This window comes from Aethalodelphis obliquidens, unplaced genomic scaffold (assembly GCF_003676395.1).
Source record: "Aethalodelphis obliquidens isolate GAN/ISIS:26980383/991018 unplaced genomic scaffold, ASM367639v1 scaffold61, whole genome shotgun sequence".
Classification (NCBI taxonomy): Eukaryota; Metazoa; Chordata; class Mammalia; order Artiodactyla; family Delphinidae; genus Aethalodelphis; species Aethalodelphis obliquidens.
The window spans coordinates 5045849-5072539 of record NW_020838005.1 but is presented as its reverse complement, the minus strand read 5'-3'; the positions used below and the strand labels follow the sequence as shown (position 1 = coordinate 5072539).

The 26691-nt window shown below is 40.2% G+C and overlaps 1 protein-coding gene across 6 annotated transcripts in view; it reads right to left on the bottom strand.

The window, feature by feature from the left end:
• Positions 1 to 26691, bottom strand: part of EXTL3 (exostosin like glycosyltransferase 3) — a 120157-nt gene that overhangs the window by 14117 nt on the left and 79349 nt on the right. For 5 of the 6 annotated variants that reach the window (XM_027088077.1, XM_027088076.1, XM_027088073.1 and 2 more), the window contains exons 4-6: positions 14628 to 14755; positions 6892 to 7036; positions 1212 to 1340 (exon numbers count right to left, since the gene is read on the bottom strand). In XM_027088077.1, the coding sequence (XP_026943878.1) occupies positions 1212 to 1340; positions 6892 to 7036; positions 14628 to 14755 (402 nt within the window). Of the gene's footprint in view, positions 1 to 560; positions 652 to 1211; positions 1341 to 6891; positions 7037 to 14627; positions 14756 to 26691 lie in introns of all 6 variants that reach the window. The other variant, XM_027088078.1, reaches the window with a different exon arrangement.

Sequence of the window (26691 nt, the reverse complement as noted above, 5' to 3'; positions counted from 1 at the left end):
TCGAAGAAACTATGGGGTAATTCAGGAGTTAAGTTATAACCCTGAGCCACACTAGTGGTTACTTGGTCTAGAACTTACTTTCAAAATGTAAGAACAATGAAATATGCACCCAATTATTATTTACTCATTGGACTAATGATATCCATGAAGGTGAACTTACTATTTTATAAAATTAAATAATACACTCTTTGACATTAACCTAAGGATATCAGCTGTGAATCCACAGCATAAACACTGACAGAGCCTAGTCATAAATACTATTAATTTGAAAGGACAGATTCTCTAGTATTAATTGTTACAAGGCCTTTACCAGGCATACCCTAACCCTCACCAGGGGACCTTTCACTTGTCTGAATCTGCAGTAATGACAGAGAGGGTGATGGAACTGGTCCTTCTGTGCATTGAGTATGAAATTGGTTATATTATGGTCAAATCTATTCACCAACTCAAAGACAAAAAACAGAACTCAAATTTCTAGAATTTTGAGGGTACTTTTGCTTTTGTGTAAATACCTTATAAAGTACTTATGTGCCAGGCACTATTCTTAGAGCTTTACACACTTTAACTGAGAAGTTCTTAAACTGTGTGTGCCATGGACACCGCTGCCACTCTGGTTTGGCAGTCTGGTGAAGCCTGTGCACTCCTCAAATGCTTTTAAATGCATAAAATACGTGAGATTACAAAGGAAACAAGTTATACTGAAATATAGAAACGTGTGCACTCTTTTATTATTTTATCTTATTAAGTTAACAAGATCTATGGTAAAGTTAATAACTACCATAATTTCAAAGCAGTAATGAACATAAACAATACTTTGAGATGTGGCAACAAATGTAACATGATACGAAAATACCTATGAGTTCTGCTGGTGACAGATCACAGTTACTGCAAATACTCTTATGAATTATAGCCTGTTTCATAACTGATAAAAAGGATAAATTCCAGTTTGAGATTAGTGAAAATTAAAGATGTAATATTTTTCCCATTCAAGCTCCAAACCCTCTGATTTCTATCCATTTACGCCTAGGAAGTGAAGAGCCCCTGTATGAACAGCTCAATTAACCCTAAGACGATCTTATTTAGTTGGCGGCGTCATCGTCCCCATTTTATGGATGAGGACTCTGAGGTACGGTTGTTACCCACCGCACAACTACAAAATAAGTGAATTAAGTACACGTGTGCCCCCAGTCCCGTAAGTGAGAGGACCTCACCTTGATGGGGGGTTTCCGAGTGATGTGGGAGACGAGGAAGTTCATGGCGATGTCCTCACAGTTGATGTATTCGTCCACCATATCTCGGATGGCCTGGGGCATCACGTAAGAATACAGGTAGGCATAATACTGTCAGGTAGAAACAGAATCATATACTTTGTCAGAGGCCACAGTTCTTTAGCTTTCAGCAAAAATATGCTTGGAAGGAAGGGTGTGGTGGTGGGTGGTGGGGTATGGCAATCGCTGAGAAGCGCCACTGGCGTTTAGGGAGTCGGGTCCAGGGATGCTAAACACCCCGCAAGGCAGACCTTCTGCAGTGAAGAATCAGCCCGTCCAAATTGCCCTTATCACCCCCTTGGAGAATCAAAACGCCGTGTAATCTCCTTGGTACCATAGTGATTCTGCAACAATATAAAGATTTATCAAATTAGGTGGGACACTAGTTCAGCTGAACAACCTTCTCTCTCTCTGACAAAGGCAATAAGGGATACGCAAGGGGGAAAGCCTGGTTATCTTCTCAGACCTCAATAAGTCACTGAGCCATGAGACATCCGATCCCTCCGTGCCTCGCTTCTCACTATTGGCACCGGCTACCCCCTGCTCCAAGCCACCAACACCTCTGGCCCGCATTATTCATACAGTCCCCTAAACAGCCTCCCTGCTGCCATATTTTCCTCCCTACAGTCCATTCTCAGCACAGCAGAGCAATCGTGTTAAGACACAAGTCCAGGGCTTCCCTGGTGGTGCAGTGGTTGAGAGTCCGCCTGCCGATGCAGGGGACACGGATTTGTGCCCCGGTCTGGGAAGCTCCCACATGCCGCGGAGCGGCTGGGCCCGTGCGCCATGGCCGCTGAGCCTGCGCATCCGGACCCCGTGCTCCGCAACGGGAGAGGCCGCAACAGTGAGAAGCCCGCGTACCGCAAAAAAACAAAACAAAACAGAACAAAAAAACACACAAGTCCAACTGAGCTCATCTCTCCTTTACTCCAAACCCCTGAAAGGCTTCTCATCTCACTCAGAGTAAAAGCCTAAGTTCTTAAAATGCCCCGCAAGGCCCACAGAATGGTTTGTGCTAGCTCAAACCTGCCAGTGAATGTCGACTGCTAAATTTTCAGGGGTTTTGTGAGACTATTTAAGAATTTTGTGAGCTTGTTATGAAAAGTAGCCATTAAAAATATAATTACATATACTTAAAATTAAATAAGTTATACTAAAATTTACAGTAAAAGCCAATAAATACCTAAAGCTCATCATTTATTAGTTAACTAATTAATACATTTTACAATTATTTATTACATTTACTGTCATCTTTTTTTTGTTTTTTAATTGTTTGGTCATGCCTCATGGCATGCGGGATCCTAGTTCCCTAACCAGGGATCAAACCCGTGCCCCCTGCAGTCGAAGTGCAGTCTTAACCACTGTACCGCCAGGGATGTCCCACATTAACTGTCATCTTGAGGCTGTTTATGTCTATCATATCTGTATGGTGAAAATACTATATAACTGGCATGGACCTGGCCATCTCTTCCAAACACCATGTTCATTGACTCATACTGATAACTTGAACTCGGCCATGGTAAGAATATTTACACCACAGAAATGGGCAAATGCCATAAAACAGCAAATGTTAATGGTGATGTGTTGCAATATGCTGACGATGAACAGGTGAGGTGCCTAATAAAACCTTACTACCTTAAATAGTAGAATCTATGTAGCGAAATAATCATAAAATTTTTGTACCAAAAAGTGGTTTGCTGGGTATCTTGTGGCAAAGTACTTAAGAGATGGTGAACTTAAAAGATGAATTACACATTTTTCTTTTACAAAAAGACAGGTGATTAAAATCTGTGTACCCTTTAAATGGCCAGTGACTGTCATCAGTAGGCTAATGAGAATATTTATTAATTGAATACAATCCATATCTTTATCAAGGGAAATGTGACATTATAAAAGAAAAAAGAAAGAACTGACTTAAAAATATACGGAGAAAGCATTATGAAAACAAATGTTTAGAAGTATTGCCACTATTATGTGATTTTTTCATGCCAAAAATCATTTTTAAAATATAGAAAAACTTTTGTAACCTGTTTAAAAATCTTCTAAATGAAAAGCTTCAGTGAATTTAGAACCTACTCTAAAATATAAAAATGTAACATCTTCTCATTAGTTTGCTAAAAAAAACTGAACGCATCGTAGAAGATGGAAATTCTAGTCCAATTTCAACAAAATGCTACCAAATTGGTGGATAAGTATCACAACTTAGGAAGCATGACAATAAGGTATTTCTTCCAGGGGCAGTGATTAAAACCAAGTATCAGAAATATGCTTAATTTTGGATATATATACACTACCAAATGTAAAATAGATAGCTAGTGAGAAGCAGCTGCATAGCACAGGGAGATCAGCTCGGTGCTTTGTGTCCACCTAGATGAGTGGGATAGGGAGGGTGGGAGGGAGACGCAAGAGGGAGGAGATATGGGGATATATGTATACGTATAGCTGATTCACTTTGTTATACAGAAGAAACTAACACACCATTGTAAAGCAATTATACTCCAATAAAGATGTTAAATTAAAAAAATACATGCTTAATTTAGACCTCTGAGTTGCCATAATACACAGTGTCGAATCAAGATTTTCAAAAATAATAAAGCATATTCAATCATATTGCTTTCACTAAAATTTAAGCATTTAGTGAGAATATTACTGTGAAACTCTTTCATCTTTATCTCAACCTTAGAAAAATTTCTGTAAGTACAGTAGTATGCATATTATAATTTATAAATAAATATATACATTTGTGAGATACCAAAGTATTTTACTGATAGGCACTTAGGATAAAAAAAAAAAAAAAAAACTTGATTGCTCTAGATTAGGGATGACCAACTTAGTTGCTTTCAAGGGCCAAACAAGGAAGGCAAATAAATAATACACATGTTAAAGAAACGGCTGTAAGAAAAATACAGTCACGGGACAAGTAAGCACACACGTGTCCTCCTCCAGGGAACGGTGGCTATGCAGCTCCAGCCAGCTGGTGCCAGGCAGGAACCCTGCTCCAGTATGACCTGATCTCCATTTTCACTGAAGTCCAGATCTTTTTGTAAAATTCTCTGATTTTTAAAACCTGGCAGTGTATGGGACATCACCAGGGGGCTAAATAAACATCTGTAACCACAGAAGGCTTCAGGGCAGCTAGTTTGTAAACCTTGCCCTAGATTTTCAAAGAGAAAAAACAAACCTAAGTTTTATTAAGTCAATTATTTATTACTTAAAAGTAAAGGGATCTGGGACTTCCCTGGCGGTCCAGTGGTTAAGACTCTGTGCTTCCACTGCAGGGGTTGCGGATTCGATCCCTGGTTGGGGAACTAAGATCCCGCAAGCTGCGTAGTGTGGCCAAAAAAAAAAAGTAAAGGGATCTAACTATTGTTATCTTTAAAGAGCAAGCAGAGATTTGATAAGGTAGACTTTCCAGAAGACAAGTAAATTCTCACGGTGTGAGTATGCACTGCTAAAACTTTTCTCAAATGACCAGTGTGAAAATAAATGACTCCTAGTTAGGTGTAGTTTCTCAGCCCGATGCTTTCTAATTCTACTCACAGCCCAACCAAAGCCCACAAGTTTGGAAAATAATCATGAGAGCCAAGTTCAAGAATGGGATGAGCATAGCAGCTTCACACATTAAATTTTAAAAAGAAAAAAAAAAAGCGAGAGTGTAATGACCTCTTAAGGCTGGTTCAAAATGCTGCCGGTAAGATGACTTTTAAGGTAAAACTGAGGAGACTTGCAAGATGTCACCTCTGAGATGTGAAATATATGAGGGACAAAAGATTTGAAGGTGGGGTGGGGGGAGAGATAATCAGTTTTTTGGGGAAAAGTTCAGCTTGAAGTACCAGAGGGACATACAGGGGATGTCCTGAAAACAATTAAATACACGAGTAAAGCTCTCAAGGAAAGGCCTTGGCTGGAACATAAGGATGGAAATCGCCAGCTTACGGATGCTAAGAAAAGCCACAAGACACTGAGAGTACAAGAGAACATTTAAGGAAAACACAAAGTAAGAAGAGCACTAGACAGCTATATATAAAATAATCAACAAGGACCTACTGTATAGCACAGGGAACTCTAACTCTGTATTACAGTATTCTGTAATAACCTATATGGGAAAAGAATCTGAAAAAGAATAGATATATGTGTATGTATAACTGAATCACTTTGCTGTACACCTGAAACTAAAACACTGTAAATCAACTTACGCCAATATAAAATAAAAATTAAATTAAAAAAAGAAGAGCGCTAGACAGAAGTAGAACCCTGTGATACTTCGACAATTACAGGGAGACAGTGCGCTGGATGGGTCTTCCAGGAGGGCATGGAGTGGAGATCAGCGTGATGGGCCAGGTGCTAACATCTTTGATGACCATGAAGGGATGATTAGTAGGAGGCTGGCAGATGGAGCAACAAGGCAGACACCATGAACCTCAAATGAGATTTTACATGATAGGTGAGAAGTAACTGTCTAGAAGTGTCACCACTAAGCAGTGCAAATGGTTCTCTACACCTTGCTCCAAAGTACAAATCGGGGGAAATGAGTAGCTTCAATCACTGGCCCTGGAAGGAATAAAAGGAAAGCACTGTCCTCGGAGACAAGTCAGGTTTCAATCAGATCAAGGAGATGGAGGAGATGCGCTGTGAAGTGGGGGGTGGAGGCAGTTTGGCGATCTCAAAACAGGGATTCTTCAGAACCCAGAGGGAGGACTTGGGAGGGAAGGTATAGTGCAGCACTAACCAACAGAAATACACTGAGAGTCACAATTGTCATTTTAAATTTTCTAGTAGCCACGTTTTTAAGAAATAAAAAGAAACAGTAAAACTAATTAGTAATATATTTTATTTAACCCAGTGTATCCAAAATAATTGCACTTTCACATACAATCAATATAAAAAATTACTGAGATAGTTTACACTCTTTCTTTCACGCTAAGTTTTCAAAGTCTGCTGCGTACTTTATACGTGGAGCACATCTCAACACTGACTAGTCATATTTCAAGTGCCAAGTAGCCACATGTGGCCAGTGGCTACTTTACAGAACAGATAACATGTAGAGGGAAGATGAGTCAGGAGCAAGAAAACAGAACAGTTTAGCGACAACAGTACAGGAGAGGAGTAATGACTGGAAGGATTTGCACAGTAAATTTTCAACGAAAACCAGGATGTGAGGCAACATGAAAATTAAAAGCTCTAAGGAATCAACTAGAACTTGCAGAGCCCCAACAGACAGAGGTTTGTGGTGGGGCTTGGGCTAGAGGTGGTTGAGTCAGAAGAGGGCCAGGTTCAGCCTTCTGTTGACCAGGTCATGTCTGGAATGGTTGTGGGGAAACTGGACAACATTTTGGCCCAATGCCCTCAATTTTACAGAGGGAGAGCCAGTGCCCGGGAAGATATACTGATTTTCCTATTGACCTACGTGCAATTATACAGGCAGCCTTCTCATCCGGACTTTTTATTCTAGCGTTGCTCTAATCATCTTGATCACTGTCTTTAAAAACAGAAATAACTTAATTCTAGCAGAGAAGCGATATATAAGAAGCGCTAGCAGAGCTAACTTTAAAGCAGCATTTCACTGCCCCACAAAGGCTCAACTCCTACCAAGTTCGTGTCAATCCTACCAGCTTTTTCTTACCTTGTGGAAGAAGGCAGCACCTGTCAGCACCATGGACAGCTCACAGGAGTAGTTGGAGTTGTAGAGCCAGGACTGATGAGGGATGTCCCACGCATGGTAACGGCCAGGGAAACCCACAATGCGGTCCCGTGCTTCTCTCCACACCCTCAAAAAACACAAGTATATGCACACTCCTGAGTACAAAGCTCTAAGGTTATCAGAAACGTTTAAAATTATTGCCTCTATTTTGCAGACTCTGACTCTTTGGGCTGTTACTTCTTTTAAAAAAAAACAAACAACTGTATATACCCTATCAATCACAAGATAAAAAGGATAAAAACAAACAGTGTCAGGAATTCCCTCCGGTCCAGTGGTTGGGACTCCGTGCTTTCACTGCTGAGGGCGCAGGTTCAATACCTGGTTGGGGAACTAAGATCCCACAAGCCACGTGGCCATAAAAAAATAAACAGTGTCACCCACAGCTTCCTTAATAAGTACCTGTTTATTGATCCTCTAACTTCTGGCAGCCAGCATCTCTCCAGCCCTTATAGAAGGAAAAAGCTGGAATAACACAGAAAGGATCTAAGGGTCTAAGGCATTAAAGGTCTCCAGAATGGGATAAGTATAGCAATCTGCTAAAAAGCAGGAAGAAGATGATTTTTATATCTATTTATTTTTAATCTTATTTAATTTCTAAAACGGTTTATTTTTAATGTGTATGACATATTAGGACTTGTATATAATTTATGTGTATTGCACACTTAACTTCTCTTTTACTGAGCGGGTACACTATAAAAAAAAGCTTAGAGGGGAATTCCCTGGTGGTCCAGTGGATAAGACTGTGTGCTTCCACTGCAGAGGACTGGGGTTGGATCGCTGGTTGGGGAACTAGGATCCCACATGCCGCACGGCACGGCCAGAAGAAAAAAAAAAAGAAAGCTTAGAGACCACTGGTCTAAATAGGACACTGCTGCCTGGAGTTAGGTGCAACAGTCTTAATTCCTGATTTGAGCAGAGCTCAGGTAGAAACCTACAGCATGAAAAGAAGTGGTCTACAGAACCATACAAATGAAAGACTTCATAAATGCAAGAAATAAATTGAGAATTCAACGTTTCCAGGATAAACCTTTATAACATCCTCAAATTTATAGGTAAGGTACAACAAATAAAATCAGTTTCACAGGCTAAAATCATAGAGCTGAAAGCACTTATGTTCCACAGCACCCTACATCCTTGCAGAAGTGCTTCGGGGGTCCCATAAACAATAGACCATCACCTCCCCACTCCACCTCACCCCAACGGTGATTTAAACTGCCTAAGAAACTCCTTCATCACTCGTGGAACTTCAACTCCTAAAACACGTAAGATTTCAGGTCAAAAGAGTTCCTCTCCTATTAAGTTTGAAAGCGACTAATCTAGTCCAACAGATGAGACACTACAACTTCTATCACAACTTTGCAGCTGTCTAAATGGGCTTTCTGCCACATCCCACCCAAATCCCTACACCTCTGTCCTAATTTATCTCCTAAAACTGACTCCCAATTACTAACCTAAAAAGCTCTAAAATGTTTTAATAATACATTTTGACATTTACAGAATGTAAGGATTGCTAATAAATACCAATGGCATATCCAAATGCTATATCAATACTCCTAAAGATACTGATCTCTTCAAATGCTTATTGATCCTACTAGTCCCGAAATATCAGCAGAAGAAAGAATGCGAAACACTATTTTAATTATCAGATTTGGCTGATTTAAGTCAATATATACAGTTTTTAATAAGGTAGACTATCCTTTGCTACATGATATCAAAAGGCAACATATCCAATTTGTTAAAGGCTGTCAATGCCCAACTAGGTATTAATTATGTTAAATAATAAGGAAAAAATCAGCATGGAAGCACAAGCACCAGACAAATGCAAGTAAAGGCTCAAGTCCTTGGGATGAGGCATCAGGACTTTCAGATAGTAAGGTCTCAGTGGAATCGGAAAGTTAGGCATGTTAAAATATCAATTTAAGTATAAAAGTGTTACACATAACCAGTCCCTTAACATTATATTCAAATTATGCTGCACTAAGTATTTTCAACCTATGTGCAGTATCATAGATCATGCTTTGGTATGTATACCTTATCCTCTTTTTTTTTTTTTTTTGGCTGTACCATGTGGCTTGTGGAATCTCAGTTCCCTGACCAGGAACTGAGGGCCCCGGCAGTGAAAGTGTGGAATCCGGACCACCAGACCACCAGGGAACTCCCAGTACACCTTATCTTTAATGAATTATTTTTCAACTGTGTTAATGCTCCAATTACCTACAAAATATGTTAGGGAAAAAGTTTCAAAGGTAATTCTATAGCTCAAACTTAAAGAAAATTCACTGGATAAATTCAACTTTGCCAAACAACTAAAGAGAAATTTTTAAATAATGAAATCAAGATACTATTCCACTGAAGAATGTGAGTCACGACTAACGTTCTTCTGTTAACATTTCAGATTTACATACTATCACCTTTGAAATAAGTGCATCAATTCAACCTTCTCATGGCACAAACTGTGGCCCATCATTTCCATATTAATATAGTCAAGTTAAAAAAAAACCTGACAATTCAAATATTTACATTATTTTAAATAACGATGATTTCTTTTTCTTGCAATCCTATGAGACTCAAAACGATTTAATAAGTTACCTGAATGAAGCAAAAGGTCATGTTACTGCTAATATTTAATTTAAAACTGATTTTTCTGATCTTCAAAACTTAGGCAAATGGTTTTGAATAAAGATCAGTATATTAAAGATATTGAGTACATTAAAGTAATATGGACTACGTCACACAAAGAGACAGGCTCATCCTTCTTGGTTATATTTCCATGTTTCTCCCTCTGATTCATTAAGAACCAAATGATTTGAAATGCAGTAAGAAAATAAAGGGTAAAATCAACTAATAATCAAAAAATGTATTTAAAAAATAAGGTGAGATTTTGCTTCCTGACCATCTAAAACAATAGTCTTTTCCAAATTCCATGTTCCTATGATATTATGTAAGCCTTTTCCTCCTCTCCAAAATAAAATATTAAGGAATGTGTACCAAACCATGGTGAAGGAAAAAGGTTTTGATTAGCTCCCTTTGGAAAAGAAACCTCAAAGCAGAGCAATGGCAAACAGAGAAAAAGATCAATATCAGATCCAGTGGTGGAATTAAAAAATTCTGGGCCAAGATGACAGAGATACTTGGATCCAGGAAGAGAGACCTACCTTCCAGTCCACAACCCCATCCCTCCTCATACAGCTTACACTATCACCTTTTTTGAAAATAAAGTTTACCGAGACATAAATCACATACCATAAAACTCACTAGCTTAAAAGTGTACGACTCACTGGGTTTTAGTATATTCACAGAGCTATGCAACCATCACCACTACCTCATTTCAGAATATTTTCATCACCCCAAAAAGAAACTCCATAACCATTAGCAGTCCCTCCCCATTTTCCCCCTCCCCATCCCACGGCAACCACTAATCTACTTTCTGTCTCCACAGATTTGCTTGTTGTGGACATTTCATATAAATGGATTCATATATTATGTGACTAGCTTATTTTACTTGGCCTGTTTTCAAGGTTCACCCATGCTGTAGCAGGTTCACCCTTGAACTTCATTCCTTTTTGTTGCCAAATAATATTCCATTGTATGCATATACCACGGTTTGTTTATCCATTCATCAGTTGATGGACATTTGGGCTGTTTATACTTCTTTTAGTTTTTTTTGACAACTGATTTTTTTGGTGTGTGGCAAAATGTATGTAACATAAAATTTACCATTTTAATCATTTTCAAGTGTACAGTTTGATGGCATTAAGAATATTCACACTGTTGTATGATCATCAATCTCCAGAATTTCTTCACCTTCCCAGCCTGAAACTCTGACCCACTGAACACTAACTCGGCATTCTTGCCCTCCTCCAGCCCCAGGCAGCCACCACCTACTTTCTGTCTCTATGAATCTGACTACTCTGGATGCCTCATGTAAGTAGAATCATATTTATACTCATTGACTCTTATTATAAATAATGCTGCTATGAACATTCATGTACTGCTTCTGTACAGACATAAGTTTTCAGTTCTCTTGGGTCTCTATATCTGTCCCTTAAGAACATACCTGTTTCCTTCCTTGCTGTGTAAGCTGAAGCTTGCCAAGATCCATATTATCTTTTGCCAGAGGGAGAATTTCTATTTATTTATTTAAAATCAAAGTGCAGTTGATTTACAAGTGATTCAGTTATACATATATATATATTATTTTTCAGATTCTTTTCCATTATAGGTTATTACAAGATATTGAATATACTCCCCCATGCTATATAGTAGGTCCTCGTTATCTATTTTATATATAGTAGTGTATATCTTTTCATCCCAAATTCCTAATTTATCCCTCCCCCCACTTTCCCCTTTGGTAACCATAAGATTGTTTTCTATGTCTGTGAGTCTATGTCTGTTTTGTAAGTAAATTCACTTGCATCATTTTTTTAGATTCCACATATAAGTGATATCACGTTATTTGCCTTTCTCTGTCTTGCTTCACTAAGTTTGATAATCTCTAGGTCCAACAAGGTTGCAGCAAATGGCATTATTTCATTCTTTTCTTATGGCTGAGTAGTACTTCATTGTATATACATATACCACAGCTTCTTTATCCATTTATCTGTTGATGGACACTTAGGCTGCTTCCATGTCTTGGCTACTGTAAATAGTGCTGCAATGAACATTGGGGTGCATTTATCTTTTTGAAAAGGGGACCCTCCTACACTGTTGGTGGGAATGTAAATTGGTGCAGCCACTATGGAGAACAGTATGGAGGTTCCTTAAAAGTCTTATCTGGAAAAGATGAAAACTCTAATTCGAAAACAAAGTTTTTAGATCAAAGGATGCCCAAACAAATGAGAACAGAGTCAGGACAATAAAAGGTTTAGAAGTCGAGCCAGAGATAATTCACCAGTCATAACCAGAGGCTAAACCTCAAATTTCAAATGACTGTTAGGAGACTCTTACAGCTCAATAATAAAAAGGCAAAGGATCTGAATAGACATTTCTCCAAAGAAGATATACAAACAGTCACTGAGCACATGAAAAGATACTCAATATCATCAGTCATAAGGCTTCCTATTATTCTCTCACCACTTGGAAATCTGTTGACAAATGGAAAAGATCAAAGATCTTCCTAGGGACTTCCCTGGTGGCGCAGTGGTTAAGAATCCACCTGCCAATGTGGGAGACATGGGTTCGAGCCCTGGTCTGGGAAGATCCCACATACTGTGGGGCAACTAAGCCCGCATGCCACAACTACTGAGCCCGAGCTCTAGAGCCCACGAGCCACAACTACTGAGCCCACACACCACAACTACTGAAGCCTGCATGCCACAACTTCTGAAGCCTGCGCACCTAGAGCCCGTGCTCCGCAACAAGAGAAGCCACCGCAATGAGAAGCCTGCACACTGCAACGAAGAGTAGACCCTGCTCGCCGCAACTAGAGAAAGCCCATGCACAGCAACGAAGACCCAACGCTGCCAAAAATAAATTAATTAATTAGTTTTAAAAAAAAACTTCTTAAATCAAGAGCCATAGAAGATAGCAAGTGCCAGCTATCTTAATAAGCTTCAAACTCATCAAAGCAGGACCCTTTATCTAATCATTCTTGGGATCTAGCGCTGACTGGCAATTCTCCTGTTAACATCCCATGACTCTGTTCACAGCTCCCAGTCCTTTAGCATGCTCTAAACTGCATCATGCTGTATCAGAAATACACCACCTTCCCTCCCCTCCCCACCACCATTAATAACAACAACTGTGATGGCAAAAGCCCATTTCTGGAACCATCACATGGCTTTTTTTCCTTTCGTAAAAACAAGTAAAGAGAGCTGGCTTCTTACGGTCATGGTACAGAGGAACACATTCCAGTGGGATTTTTATCACTGCTCACAACAGACTCTTGCCTCAATAATATAGTAGGAGGAAGAAGTCAAAGGAAATGAGAGGCTGGGTGAGGGAGAGGAAGAACAGATGTTCTGATTTGTCAGAAATATGTCAAATAATTCTTTATAGATGGACCTAAGACAAATACAGCAATAAAGCCGCTGCTCCTTTCATCTGAGCATCTGCACTTATCCACTTAAACCAAAGGAAGCCTGAAAGCTAGGGGTCAGGCCAGGCTTTCAGTGAATGGAACAAAAGCACAGAGAAAAAGAGTTCTCCATCCTGGATCTGTACTTAATTTGAACAAGATCTCCAAGATCTTCTCAAACTATCTGTGGCAAACAAGTAATGTTCCCCTGGCTTATTCATGCTTCTGTAAAATACAATAAAAATGAATCACATGGTTTCTTACATATGACATCAAAAACACAAGTAACCACAGAAAACATAGACAAACTGGACTTCATTAAAATGAAAAGCTTTTGTGCTTTGAAGGACACCATCAAGAAAGTGAAATGACAACCCACAGAACAGGAGAAAAAATTTGCGAATCAACTCTTACTCATGTAAGAGTTCTAGAGAACTCTTTCAACTCAATAATAAAAAAACCACCCAAATAACAATGGGCAAAGGATCTCAATAGACGTTTCTTCAAAGAAGATACATAAATTGTTATTAAGCACATGAAAAGATAGCCAATAACATGAGTCATTAGGGAAATGCAAGTCAAAACTACAATGAAATACCACTTCACACCCAGTAGGAGGGCTATAAATAAAAAATGGAAAATAACAAGTGTTGACAAGGATGTGGAGAAAATGGAACGCTTATTCACTGCTGGTACAATATAAAATGGTGCAGCCACTTTGGAAAACAGGAGTGTAGTTCCTCAAAATGTTAAACGAAGAGATACTATATGATCCAGCAATTCCACTCCAAGGTATATATCTAAGAGAAAGGAAATGTTCATATACAAACTTGTACGTGAATGTTCATAGCAGCACTAATCACAATAGCCAAGGAGTAGAAACAACCCAAATGTCCATCAATGGATAAATGGACAAACAAAATGTGTACGTCCATACAAAATGGATGAAGTACTGACAGATGCTACAAGATGGATGAACCTTGAAAACACTATGTTAAGTGAAAGAAACCAGTTACCAAAGAGCACATATTATATGGTACCATGTATATGGAATGTCTGTAAAAGGAAAATTTATAGAGAAACAAAGTACATTAATGGTTGCCAAGGTCTCAGAGGAGCTGGAGAAAAATGGGGAATGACTGTTAATGGGCACTGGATTTCTTTTGGTGGTAATGAAGATTTCTAAACTAGATTATGGTGATGGTTGCACAACTCTGTAATTATACTAAAAACCACTGAATGGTACACTTAAATGAGTGAACTGTATGATGTATGAATTATATTCAATAAATGTTACCCAAAAAATGAATTATATGAAAAAAGTTCACACTTGGATGTCATGGTAAATATCAAATCATTTTAAAGTTTCTAAATGCCTACTCTCAATTTTTGTACTTCTCACTGTGGACAGGTAATAAACTGTTCATGGGCCAGCGTACCAGTCCAGGACACACCCTGAGTGGCCCTGATCTACTCCATTCCCTCACCTGTACTGTTCCCTCAAAGTGGGATATCTAAGCCCAATAAGATGTCTCAGTTACTATCAGCTTTGAAATTCATTTGGCTGCCTAATCCAGGTTTTGAGTTAGTTTCCTGTCACTTGCAAACAAAAGGGTTTCGTAATTGAAAATCAGCTCCTCACCGGAACCCAAACATGATTTCATCGTGGCGGAGGTGAGCGTCATCATCAATAGACAGGATGGCCTCTGTCTCGATTTCATTCCAGGGCAGGAATCGATTGTTCAAACTGTTCTTCTCAGTACGGACCACCTGTAAAGAGGAAGGAAAAACACTTAACGGTCAATGCTGCATCGTTCAATGCAAAAGCATAACTGCCTTTAGGTCAAAGCAGACTGTGGCTAAACGTCCTGAATAATTTCGCCTGCTTACCTACCACTTGTAAAATCTAGCATACGCCTTTTAGGAACAGAAATTGCCTCATATTTCAGCAAATGTATAAAGATTTCACATTTTAAGCTGTATTCATTTGCTAACTAATTTTTCTGTGAAACAAGCTAAAGCTGAGGATTATTTTACGTATGCAAGAAACACAGTCTAGGGAAATTAAAAGTAAGTTTCCCAAGAGAACACAAGGTGGCAGAGTAGAACTGAGATTATGATTCTCAGCCCTGGAATCCCCTTTAAAACCAAACTCAGAACTCCCTTGAGTCTATGTAATTTCTGACCCCCAATTTTAAGGCCTTTCTCTTTGGTATAAAAGAACGAAGGACAGTCCATCCGGTTGAGGTTAATTACTTATTACTTCACTTTTCCAATTCCTACCTGCAACACTGACTACGCTTACAAGAGGTTTTTCTTTCAAGGTGTACCTGATCCAGTAAAACTAACAGCTTTTGTTTCCAAAGAAATTCCCAATTCAAAGAATCTCTATCCAAAGTGACCCACTATGAAAAGCAGTAATTTCTTCACAAAACAAAGATTAGTGCCCAAATGGTAGAACTACATTATGATTTTAAAAATTATTTAAACCTGCCTCAGATAAGCATAGTTTACTATAACATAGGTAGTAGCTTTATTATTCACCTTGTCCCTGATAACTCAAATAAACAAGGATGAACATACTCAGTACTTTGATAGCTCATTTTATTTTTACGGTTTCTATACCTAATTAATCCAGCTAGTGGGGAACCATCATTTTATTCTCAAAAACCAGAAACAAAGAGAACTTCTTGAGCAATCACCTTTTTGGAAAGCCAAGAAGGGTCATCTCACTTTTAACAAAACACCTTACTTGTAATGAGGCTAACCTCCATGTAGCATAAGGAATGTAATTTTATCCAGAGTCTGAAAGTTTATGAATGGTTTCAAAGGTACTCCCATGACCTCACGAGTATGGTCCCTTCGGCTTAAAATACTCTTTCTCCTATTCCTCTACCACATTATTCTCCCCCTGGAGACCCAGTTCAGATGCCACCTGTCAATCCCCAACCTCGTCAAAAGTAATCACTTCTTCTGTGTTCTTAAGGCAGAGTCGTCATATTTCAATTAATTCATTCTAGCACACTTAGAATCCAATTAGTTCAGAGCCAGAAGGGCCTTGGAGATCAGTCAACTTTCACTTTACATGTGGACGACTGGCAAGTGGCAGAGCTAGACTCTAACTAATAACCCCAACTCCAAATCAGTGCTTCTCTGCTAAACTTCGATTATGTTTATAAATCTCATCCAACGAAAGCCCCATGGAAAATGTATTATTAATTTGTGTACCATCAAGAAATAAAAACGCTGCCAAACAATAAAGATGTGAAAGTTTATCATTTAGAATGTTTAATAAAGAGCTTTTTAAAACTTTACCTCAGTCCTGGAGGAGTTCCTACCAAGACAAGGAAAAATCTGTAACAGATTTGCTACTACAGAGAGCCAAGCAATAGGCAGAGAAACCCATCTTGCCCTGCAGCACGTTTTTCCGTTGCGGAGCACAGACTCCGGACTCGCAGGCTCAGCGGCCATGGCTCACGGGCCCAGCCGCTCCGCAGCACGTGGGATCTTCGCGGGCCGGGGCACGAACCCCCGTCCCCTGCATCGGCAGGCGGACTCTCAACCACTGCGCCACCAGGGAAGCCCTGCCCTGCAGCACTTTTGACCAATATAAAAATCCCTGAGCTTGCAGCCCAGACCTCCCAAGCTCGGGTTCAGCAGTGACAGAACAAAGGCACTGAACCCTGGGTCAGGAAAAAGAGAGGAGCAAGAAGGGGGAGAAGGCCACGTGCTCACCATGGTATCTTCCTGGCTCTACCTCAGGGAGTGGGAGGGTGGCCAGAAGTAGCCGAAGACAAATGCCAACCTTGGTGATATGCTGTCTATCTTAGGAAACACCCAATTTCAGAGATGTGGAAATGTAAACTAACGTCCACCCCAGAATCAGCAGACTACGGCAGCTGTTCACTCGAACGCTTGCCCCACAAGCTACCCTCGGGTCATTCATGTTACTGTCCTAATGTGCCCGGCATTCACTTAACACAGACCTGCAACGCTGCCAGTTCAGGTGAGAACAGCTGTCCCTCGGCTCTACCAGGGAATACACATAGCTTAAAATGAGAAAAAAAAATCCGTGAAACATCCAATTCTTGAATATTCAATTGTAGATTACCAATTTTGTGAGTTAACCACCAGGAGGATTACCTACAGCACAATTAACAATCCAAGAACATAGTACAGAGCTCCAGTACTCAAAATACAATCCAAAGACCGGCAGCACGGGCATCATCTGGGACTCTGCCAGAAATGCAGAAATGCAGCCCTCCCTAAACCTGCCAAGTCAGGACCGACCTGCATTTTAACAAGATCCCCGAGTCCTATGCACATTAAATTTTGACAGGCGCTGGTACAGAGGAAAAAGCATGGCTTTGAAGTCAACCAGAAAAACTTGCGTTCAGATTCCAATTCTACCACTTGTCATGTGTATGAACATAAGTAAGCAACCTCTCTGCTAAATCGTCACAGCACCATGTTGTGTGCAAAAATGCAAGTTGTTTATCAGCCAAACTTGACAACCCTACAAAAAACCTTGGTCTAAAAACAAGATACAGGGCTTCCCTGGTGGTGCAGTGGTTGAGAGTCCGCCTGCCGATGCAGGGGACACAGGTTCGTGCCCCGGTCTGGGAAGATCCCACATGCCGAGGAGCAGCTAGGCCCGTGAGCCATGGCCGCTGAGCCTGTGCATCCGGAGCCTGTGCTCCGCAACGGGAGAGGCCACAACAGTGAGAGGCCCGCGTACCACAGAAAAAAAAAAAAAACAAGATACAAGGGCTTCCCAGGTGGCGCAGTGGTTAAGAATCCACCTGCCAGTGCAGGGGACACGGATTCGAGCCCTGGTCCAGGAAGATCCCACATGCTGCAGAGAAACTAAGCCTGTGCGCCACAACTACTGAGCCCAAGTGTCACAACTCCTGAAGCCCGCGTGCCTAGGGCCCATGCTCCGCAACAAGAGAAGCCACCGCAACGAGAAGGCTGCGCACCGCAACAAAGAGTAGCCCCTGATCGCCACAACTAGAGAAAGCCCGTGTGCAGCAACGAAGACCCAACACAGCCAAAAATAAATAAATAAAATAAATAAATTTATAAATAAATAAAAACAAGAAACAACAATTAAAAACTAAAATGATCATGATTTGATACCTAGAACGTAGCCAAACTTTTTGTCTAATTACAGAGTAAATCCAATCAAGAGGACCTGCTTGTCCTTTGGAAGACTTAGAGCTGAAGGCCTCATATCAAATATGTGTTGGCCTAGATTCCACATGCAGCTTTTCTGAGAAAGTCTATTAAAGTCCATTAAGGGGCAGGTCCATTAAGAACAAGTCTTCTGGATTCCAGGAACACATCACATGTACCATCATCTCTGCTCATCCTGGCACAACTCCTCTGGGATGACAGTAAGATCCCCAGGATTAGGGAACTGAAGCAACAACCGTCAGAATAAAAGAAAAACTTTTAAGGATTCAGAGAAACACAACGTCAAGTATGGCAGCAGCTTACTTGTGGTTAGCTCACAAACAACTGTGGTCAGTAGGTCTGCTTTAAGGATTCGGAGTGGTGGTTCTCAGCTAGGAGTGACTTTGCCCCCCAAGAGACATTTGACAATATCTGTGGACATTGTTGGTTGTCACAACTTGGGGGGGCGGGGGGAGTTTCTTGCATCTAGTGGGCAGAGGCCAGGGATGCTGCTAGATCCTACAGTGCACAGGACAGTCCCCTAAAACAGAATTATCCAGCCCAAATGTTACTGTGCCACTGCTGAGACACCCTGATTTACAGTCAACCACCAGGAGACAGTAAAGCAAACTCTGAATAAATGTAACTCATAATTTAAGCACGATCACCTTTTCCCCATAAACCAAAAGAGATTCCCACCTTACAAAGTTTGCAAATACAAACTAAAATTAAAGGGTGAGGGGAGTAAAAGCTTTCTTCTACCAAATTTGCTTCAGAGCTATAGTGCTTAATGGCTAGACAAAAGCCAAGCAAACCAACCGCTGTCCTTTCTGGCACCAAAATCAGAACAAGGAAAAGATTCCAATATTTGTAATGCAGACATGCAGATCAGCACTGGCCTCTAAGGATCTGAGAAAGGATCTGAGAAAAGGCAGATCTGCGAAAGGGCAGATCAAATGTGAAAGAAGTGAGTCAACCAGAAGTAATATGTCACATTTAGGAAATATTCTCATTTTTTTTGATGTTATTTTGTTTTTTTCCAAATTAAAACAACACTCCCCCCTCCCTCAACAGTGGCTATTTTTTTTCATGCCTTATGATTATAGCTTAGTAACTTGTGAACATAAAGACTGACCTTCAAGTTACTGATTTAAATACTGGTATGACACTGACTAGAATGTATAGAGCACAGTGCCTGGCATGCAGCAGATGTTCAACAAATGTTTTATAAATGAATGAATAAACGAATAAACAGGAAATAGGACCTAATTTGGCCCTGTCCATCCTATTTTCAGAATACAGAATAAAGACTTGAGAAGTTTATATATCAAAACTATAAACACTGGATATACTGAAACCTCTCAGTATCTAATCTAGTTTTCTATAGCAAAAAAAATCCATCAACCTACAACAGGCCACAAGTGGTGCTCACTAACACTCATTTTTCCTGTTCCACACACAACACTCCCTGATGATGTCTCCCTAGTTCTCTGTTCACCATCATTCATGAAGGCGCCCTTCTCATCATCAACGGAACAGTCCAACAAGCACGGCCTAGAACCCTACCATGTGCAAATGTATAAAGTGTATGCACGATCAAAAATCAATCAGTATCTTCAATTAACACTCAGCCTGGTTCTTGAGGAATTCTGGAGTTTATGAATAATAAAAGAACTGCTACTCGAATAGGGTCCTTTCTCCTAGTGTGTTAACCAGGCATTTGGTTTCTAAATCCAGGCAGAATCAGCAAACCCACATTAATTAGCCAAGTATCAATTCACATCATAAGTATTTAATTAGCTACCATGATAAGTCTGAGTCCCAATTAACAGCAAATATCTCAATATCTAAGGGATGAAAATGTAAGTAGTTATTGCTATTTACAAGGAACAATGGAACATTTCAACAATTTAGTAAGTGATAGTTGCTCAAGTGAAGCAGAATAATGAATCTGGATTCAAACAGAAGAACTACCTAAATATGGAATCTTTTTGAAAGCAGCTCATGACGAGCCATAGGCATGTCTCTGAAGTTGGTAGGAAAGAAAAATAGGACATGAAGAGATTAAGTGAAGCAGCCTAAGTCATACAGCAGATCAAGAGCAGAGAACACTAAAAAGTAGAACATTACCTGGGAAGTAGTAAAATTTGAAAATGTACGTGGACACTATAAAGCACCATACAAACACATAATGCCACCTACTAAATTCATCAACTTAAATACACGTATAATGTTGTCCTTTTTCTCTTTAAGATCAAATTTTGCCCAGCCAAACCCCACAATCTCCAACAATACATGCACCTGCATAATACACTTCTGTAATGAATCCATTTCTGAGAATGAACTTTATGTCAAGCCATCCTACAGGCAATAAAGGTAAACAACAACTAACTTTTGTCCTCCATCCCCCCCTTTCCTCTAACTTGAAAAAGTAACCCATCATAGAGCTCAGGAAGCAAGAAAATGAGGTCCAAGAGGAAGCACATGGTCATGTGTACCTACTTGTGAGGACCCATGGGAAACAGAGCTTGAGGTGACTGGGTGAAGAGTTATCAACAGAAAAGACAACTGAAAAAGAAGCAGCACCAAAACTTCTTGATTTTTCAAGGAGCTCATTCATTTAATAAACAGAGCGGTAGGGGCAAAAAACTGGGAAATGCAAAGAAGGAAGGAAAAGGAATAAGAAGGCAACACAGCAAACTGGTTTTCCATTTATAACTTTAAATTTGAGTCTAATGCATTATAAAAAAAAAACAGTATATGTTTTAGGTTATGAGATAAGATGGTCTCAATTTATAAGAGAAAAAGTTGCCAATGATCCCTGTGAAACTGTAGGTGAAACAGCATAGGTTACAGGTTCACCACCAAATGAGAGAATGCATATAAACAGCATGACACAGTGCCTACCTAGCACATTGAAAATGCTCCAAAAATGTTAGCAATTACATGAGATTAGTAAAACCTCTTCCTACTTGAATTTGTAAAATATATATACTATGTATCTATGTATGTATGAGTGCGTGTGTGTGTGTGTGCATATATATATATATATACATACACATACACACACACACACACACACACACACATGCTGTGCCTTTCCAAGAAACTTAGATTTGGTGAAAAAAGAAAACTATGCACTGAACTAGGAATTAATACCTAAGTTCTAATTTAGGTATTAATTAGTCAAGTGACCTAAAGCAATAAAATTCTCTGTCTCAGATTCCTTACTTTGAATTCGTAAAAAAGAGTACATACAAACTAAGAGGGGGGACATTATCTAAAGAACTGATTTACTGCAGTTAGTAAATCATTTATGCAACATGACTTTTCAGCAATTCCTTTATATCACACATCTATAATATCTGCTATTAATTTCTGATTTCTGGTAACTTTGTTTTATGTAATTCTTCACAGCCATAGCCCATTCTCAAACAGAAGAAGAGAGCTATAACTGTAGCCACCTGATTATTAAGTAAAATATTGTAAACAAAGAAACAAACAAAAAACCCAGGGCTTCCCTGGTGGCACAGCTGTTAAGAATCCGCCTACCAATGCAGGGGACACGGGTTCGAGCCCTGGTCCGGGAAGATCCCACATGCTGCAGAGCAACTAAGCCCGTGCGCCACAACTACTGAGCCTGTGCTCTAGAGTAGTACTGCAACAGCCTTTGAACTGTTCCTGCTCTTTTCCCCACGGTCGCACACATACCATATTTCTCCCTGCTCAAAACCCTCTGCTGGCACGCTAATGCACTGAGAATAAAACCTGGAATCCTTACCATGGTCTACATGTGCTGGCCTCTGCCTCCTCTGACCTGCTCAAACTCTCCAGTCGATCACTCCACCCCCAATACACTGGGTCCCCCTGCCATGTCCTGAACCCAACAAGCCTCTTGCACTTGCCGTTCTCTGTATATTCCTCCAGAATTTACGTGGTCCATTCTCTCACATCCTTCAGGCTTCTGCTCAAACATCACCTCTTCAAAAAGGGCCTCCCAGGCTCCCTGTGTAAATGAGCTGTACCCTTTACAGAGAAGAGAACTAGAAATTAAGAATCAAGGGCCTGGCTGTCACAAGACTGAGAAACAAGTGAGTACGTAGCGTAGAGATGGGCAATGTTTTGAGTGGGCAAGACTACACTGTGAATGACAACGTCCCCTTCGTAACAGCCCACGTTTTAAAACTCCAAAAGGACAGACTTTCACGTTCTCATTTCCAGTCAACGCTCCAACAAGGCCACCCTATTTAGTACAATTTTCTAGACTATAAAGCAGAGTGAAGAAGATGTGTTAACTGGTCAGAATAAAGTAATAACTTGAACCAAAATTCTGGGCGGGGCCATGTATCCAAAAAGAGACCACCTGGAGGCTCCTGCTTCCAGAATGGCTGAAAAAGCCCCAGCCAGACCCAGCCTCCTGTAGACGGTAACGTAAACTCGGGACAAAAATACCAAAACAGCATTACCTGAAAGCACTAGATAGTGAGAAGGCAACAAATTGTGAAGGGGAGCTGAAATTTAGGAAGGAATTACGGACACGGGGAGACTCACCGTTGCTTTTGCCCTGAGAGTACGCCAAAGTCGGTACCATGCAAGACTTAAACACGCATACGACACCCAAGTCTTTCTGGCCTGAAGAATGAGGAAAAGAGTTTGGGGCAGCCACAGCCCCTGGAAGAAAGGAGATTCCAGCATGGAGAGAGCTGGATAGGGGGAGCTCCATGTACCGTGTATAAACTGCCCAGTCTCCGGGCCACCCCTGAACCATGCCTACTTGGCACTGTTTGCAAGCAGACCAGCTAAAGACAAAAGGGCTGAACTAACATTTGCGTTGCCACTTGAGAGAGAACGTGCAGTCTGAGTCCAACCAAATTAACTGCCTGCTAAAACTAAAATCTCAACACTTCTCAGAGAAACAAAACAAAAGCCACAGTCTTCAGAACATTCACAATGTTTAATACAAAACTGTTTGATGTGATGTACAAAGAACCAGAAAAACATGACCCAGTCCTCAGGAAAAAAGAAAACTCAATTACAGCAAATACTCAAATGACCCATACGTTGGAATCAGCAGACGAAGACGTTAAAGTAGCTATCATAACTGTGCTCAATGAAGGAAAGCATACTCAGAATGGGAAAAAAACAAAAACAAAACAGGAAATCTCAGCAGAGAAACAAACTGTTATTCTTAAAAACATGGAAATTCTGGAACTGGAAAATACAGTATCTGAAATTTAAAACTGACTCAATGAGCTTAAGAGCAGTGTAGACACAAGTCAGTAAACTTGATGACAGATCAACAGAAATTATCAAAGATAAAAAAGATTTTAAAAAAATGAACAGAGCCACTGAAAACTGTGGGACAACATCAAAAGGTCTAATATACATAGAACGGAGTCCCCAAGAAAAGGAGGGCAAGAATGGGACAGAAAAATATCAACAAATACTGAATAAAAATTCCCCAAAATATGATTTAAAAAAACATAAATTACTAGACTCAAGAGGCTTAGTGAACCCCAATCAAAACACAAGTCAAAGAAAACCATGCAGAGGCATATCACAGTCAAATTGCTGAAAACCAAATTTAAAGAAAAAGAAAGCAGCCAGAGAAAAATAACACATTACATACAGGGCAACAGAAATCTGAGAAATCACTGACATATCATTTCAAAGGATGGAGGCCTGGAAACAATGGAAGATCTTTAAGATGCATGAAAGCGGTGGCCTCCACACCTAGTAGGGAGTTTTTCAGAAGACAGCCTTCAAAACCCCCGGCACAACGCTACCCTCCATCCGACTTCCATTAAACATTCTTGTCTTCTGCTCCAGGAGCTAAGGAACCTGATTCAACTGTTCAGAAAACAGGCAAGAGACGGCGAGAGAGCAGTCATCCACTGTCCCAGCCTCGGGGCAGCCGTCCCACACCATTCAGGTGAGCGACCCCTGCAGCTGGTGGCACATACCCCATCTCCCTGGGGGCAGTGCTGTCACCACGCCCAGGCCCTACCCCATCTGAACTGAAATTCTCTTTATATAAAGCATTTGGGGCAGGAGGGTGGCCGTGAAGATCACATTTACTCTAAGCCAGACCCGATGTAAGTAACAGAAAAGAATGAGGGATTTTAACATATTAACCCCAGCAGGTACCCCCCAAGACAACCCCTCTTTCCTTACACAAACAGCTAGCAATCATGCCCATTGTGCTGCTGGCACCCTGAGCAGAAGAGAAGCACAAACAGCCCAGGATTTTCTGAAATGGCATGTAGGTTCCTGGGTTGATTCTTTTAGCCAAAATGCTCATTTCAAATCATTTTCCCTGAAGGACAGATTGCCTGGGAACCACTCTGCTGCTAACTTTACAAAGACCTGTTAACTGTTAACATAATGGATAGGTCACGTCTTCACCCTCGGTGGACAATCCACTCTGAGATGCTTCATAAGAGTGCCATTCTCCCACAGGGGAGAGCTGCCAGTCCCTTGTAGCCCCGATACCTGGGTAGTGTTGACTCTATGCCCAAGAGGTTGACAATTCAACTGCTGCCCAAAAGTACTGCCTCTCTTAAATAGAAAACAGTCCAAATATTTAGAGAATGGAGTGAAACTGTCCAGCTTGAAAGTGTTTTTTTCTTTTTCAGAAGAACTTGAAAAAAGTGTGTATCACTAATACGAACAAGCTATTCAAAACAGCCCCCCATTTGGAAAGTCTCTGGCATTTTCTGACTAGGCATTGTATTGCTGCAATGAGCTACCCAGTAATCAAAGAGGACTACTTATTTCCCAGCAGAGTTAAAAGGAAGGATTAGTTCTGGTAAGTTCTCGGACAAATTTCAGTCGCTGTTAACTGTTGTGGCATCGGCTTCTCTACATCCCTATCAAATTCAAAGAAAACTCAGGAAAACGGAAAACAAAGGCTGCTTTATTATTCTATTTGAGCAGCACCTACCTTTGACAGAACAATTTTTTTTTTTAATTTCAATGACATTCGGAAGTTGTAACTAAGAAAATAAGTGAAATGTATTTGGGAAGACGTCAATAAAAAAAAATCTCCCCGTTCAGCACTTTCTTAATATACACGATAAATTCTGGGATCAAAAGTTTGTAGAACCCTACAGTCTTTGAATAGCCTCAGATTATAAATTCAATTAAATAAAATACAAGAAAAGATTAGCAGCAGTAGTAAGAGAGTAGCAGGATTCCTAAGAAAGAAAATTTAAAACAAAGATTTGTACAAGAGAAAAAAAAGTGGTAACAGTTATGACACAAGGGAAATTATATAGCAGATACAAGAAGGCTTCAACAGTGAAGTGAGTCCTTAACAGAAGCAGAACATCCACGCTGCCCTCCATCTCCTTTGACAGGAAGAAATAAGTAGGAATCAAATAATTTGGGGGCACCTTTCTAGATTCCTTACTTGTACTATGTTAGATTCCTCTTTAATCCTGAAGTCAAAGGAGTTAATTAACTTACCAAAGATGACAAAATGACTACTTAATCCCAGGTCTATATCACTCCAAAATGCATACTTTTCCATTATACCATGATGCTGCTTAGAAAATATTTCACGTGAATTAGTTCCTTAATGAAATAAATTTTTAAAAAACTGGTGTAGCCTGAACATTCCTCTTCTAGGCAAATTCTTCCTAAATACTACACTAATTTTCTTAAGCAAGCTTCTAGCAATGATGGCCCATCAGACCTTTGCCCTTCTTTGCTACCTTTTTCTGGAAAGCACCTAAGCTGCAGGGTAAGTAGTTGCCAGGTGGCTTAAGATTTGCTCTAAGGCCTCACATTTAAGAGAAATGGGTAATCTCCCTCTAGATTGACAAGTTTACATCAGAAGGTGGATAAACAAAGTACTCAGAACTAAAGCTCTATCCTGCATATTCGGCTATTACTTTTCCTGTAAAATACAGCATCCTAACCGTAACAGATGGAGTAAAGAATGAGAAAGAACCTGCAAGAGACTACAGAAAAGGTTCAGGATCTCCAACTCCAAAAACATCAAACCCCCAACACCAGTCTCCCAGAGGACTTGTACCCGACCCTGTGAAATGAAACAGGTCTCCTTCCTAAATCCTCTGGGAGGTGATTAAAACCGCAGCTTCTGGAATCAAACACACTAAGACTCAGCTCCTCCATGATTGCTAATCATGACCTTGGGCAAAATAATTAACCTCTCTAAGCCTCAGTTTCCACAGATTTAAAATGAAGAAACCGTACTAGTTCATTATATAAGTTCCACAAATGCTAAATTATAGTGCCTAGACTAGGAGTGCTTCATAAATGTTAGCTTTTCATCACCATTCTCATTATCAACATCTTTGTGATGACACAGAATAAGTCCATGAGGTCAGTGACAGGGTTTTGTAAACCTTCACAGGGCCAGTTTCGGTATTGGAGCGTCTTAGGAGATTTCTGAAGTAAGTAGCAGAGAGGGAACTGGCAAGGCCTGAAAGGAATGAAATAGAGGCAAGGAGAAAATTTCATGGGGAAAGAATCTGTATAGGTTTTTTTTTTTAAAAAAGCATGTT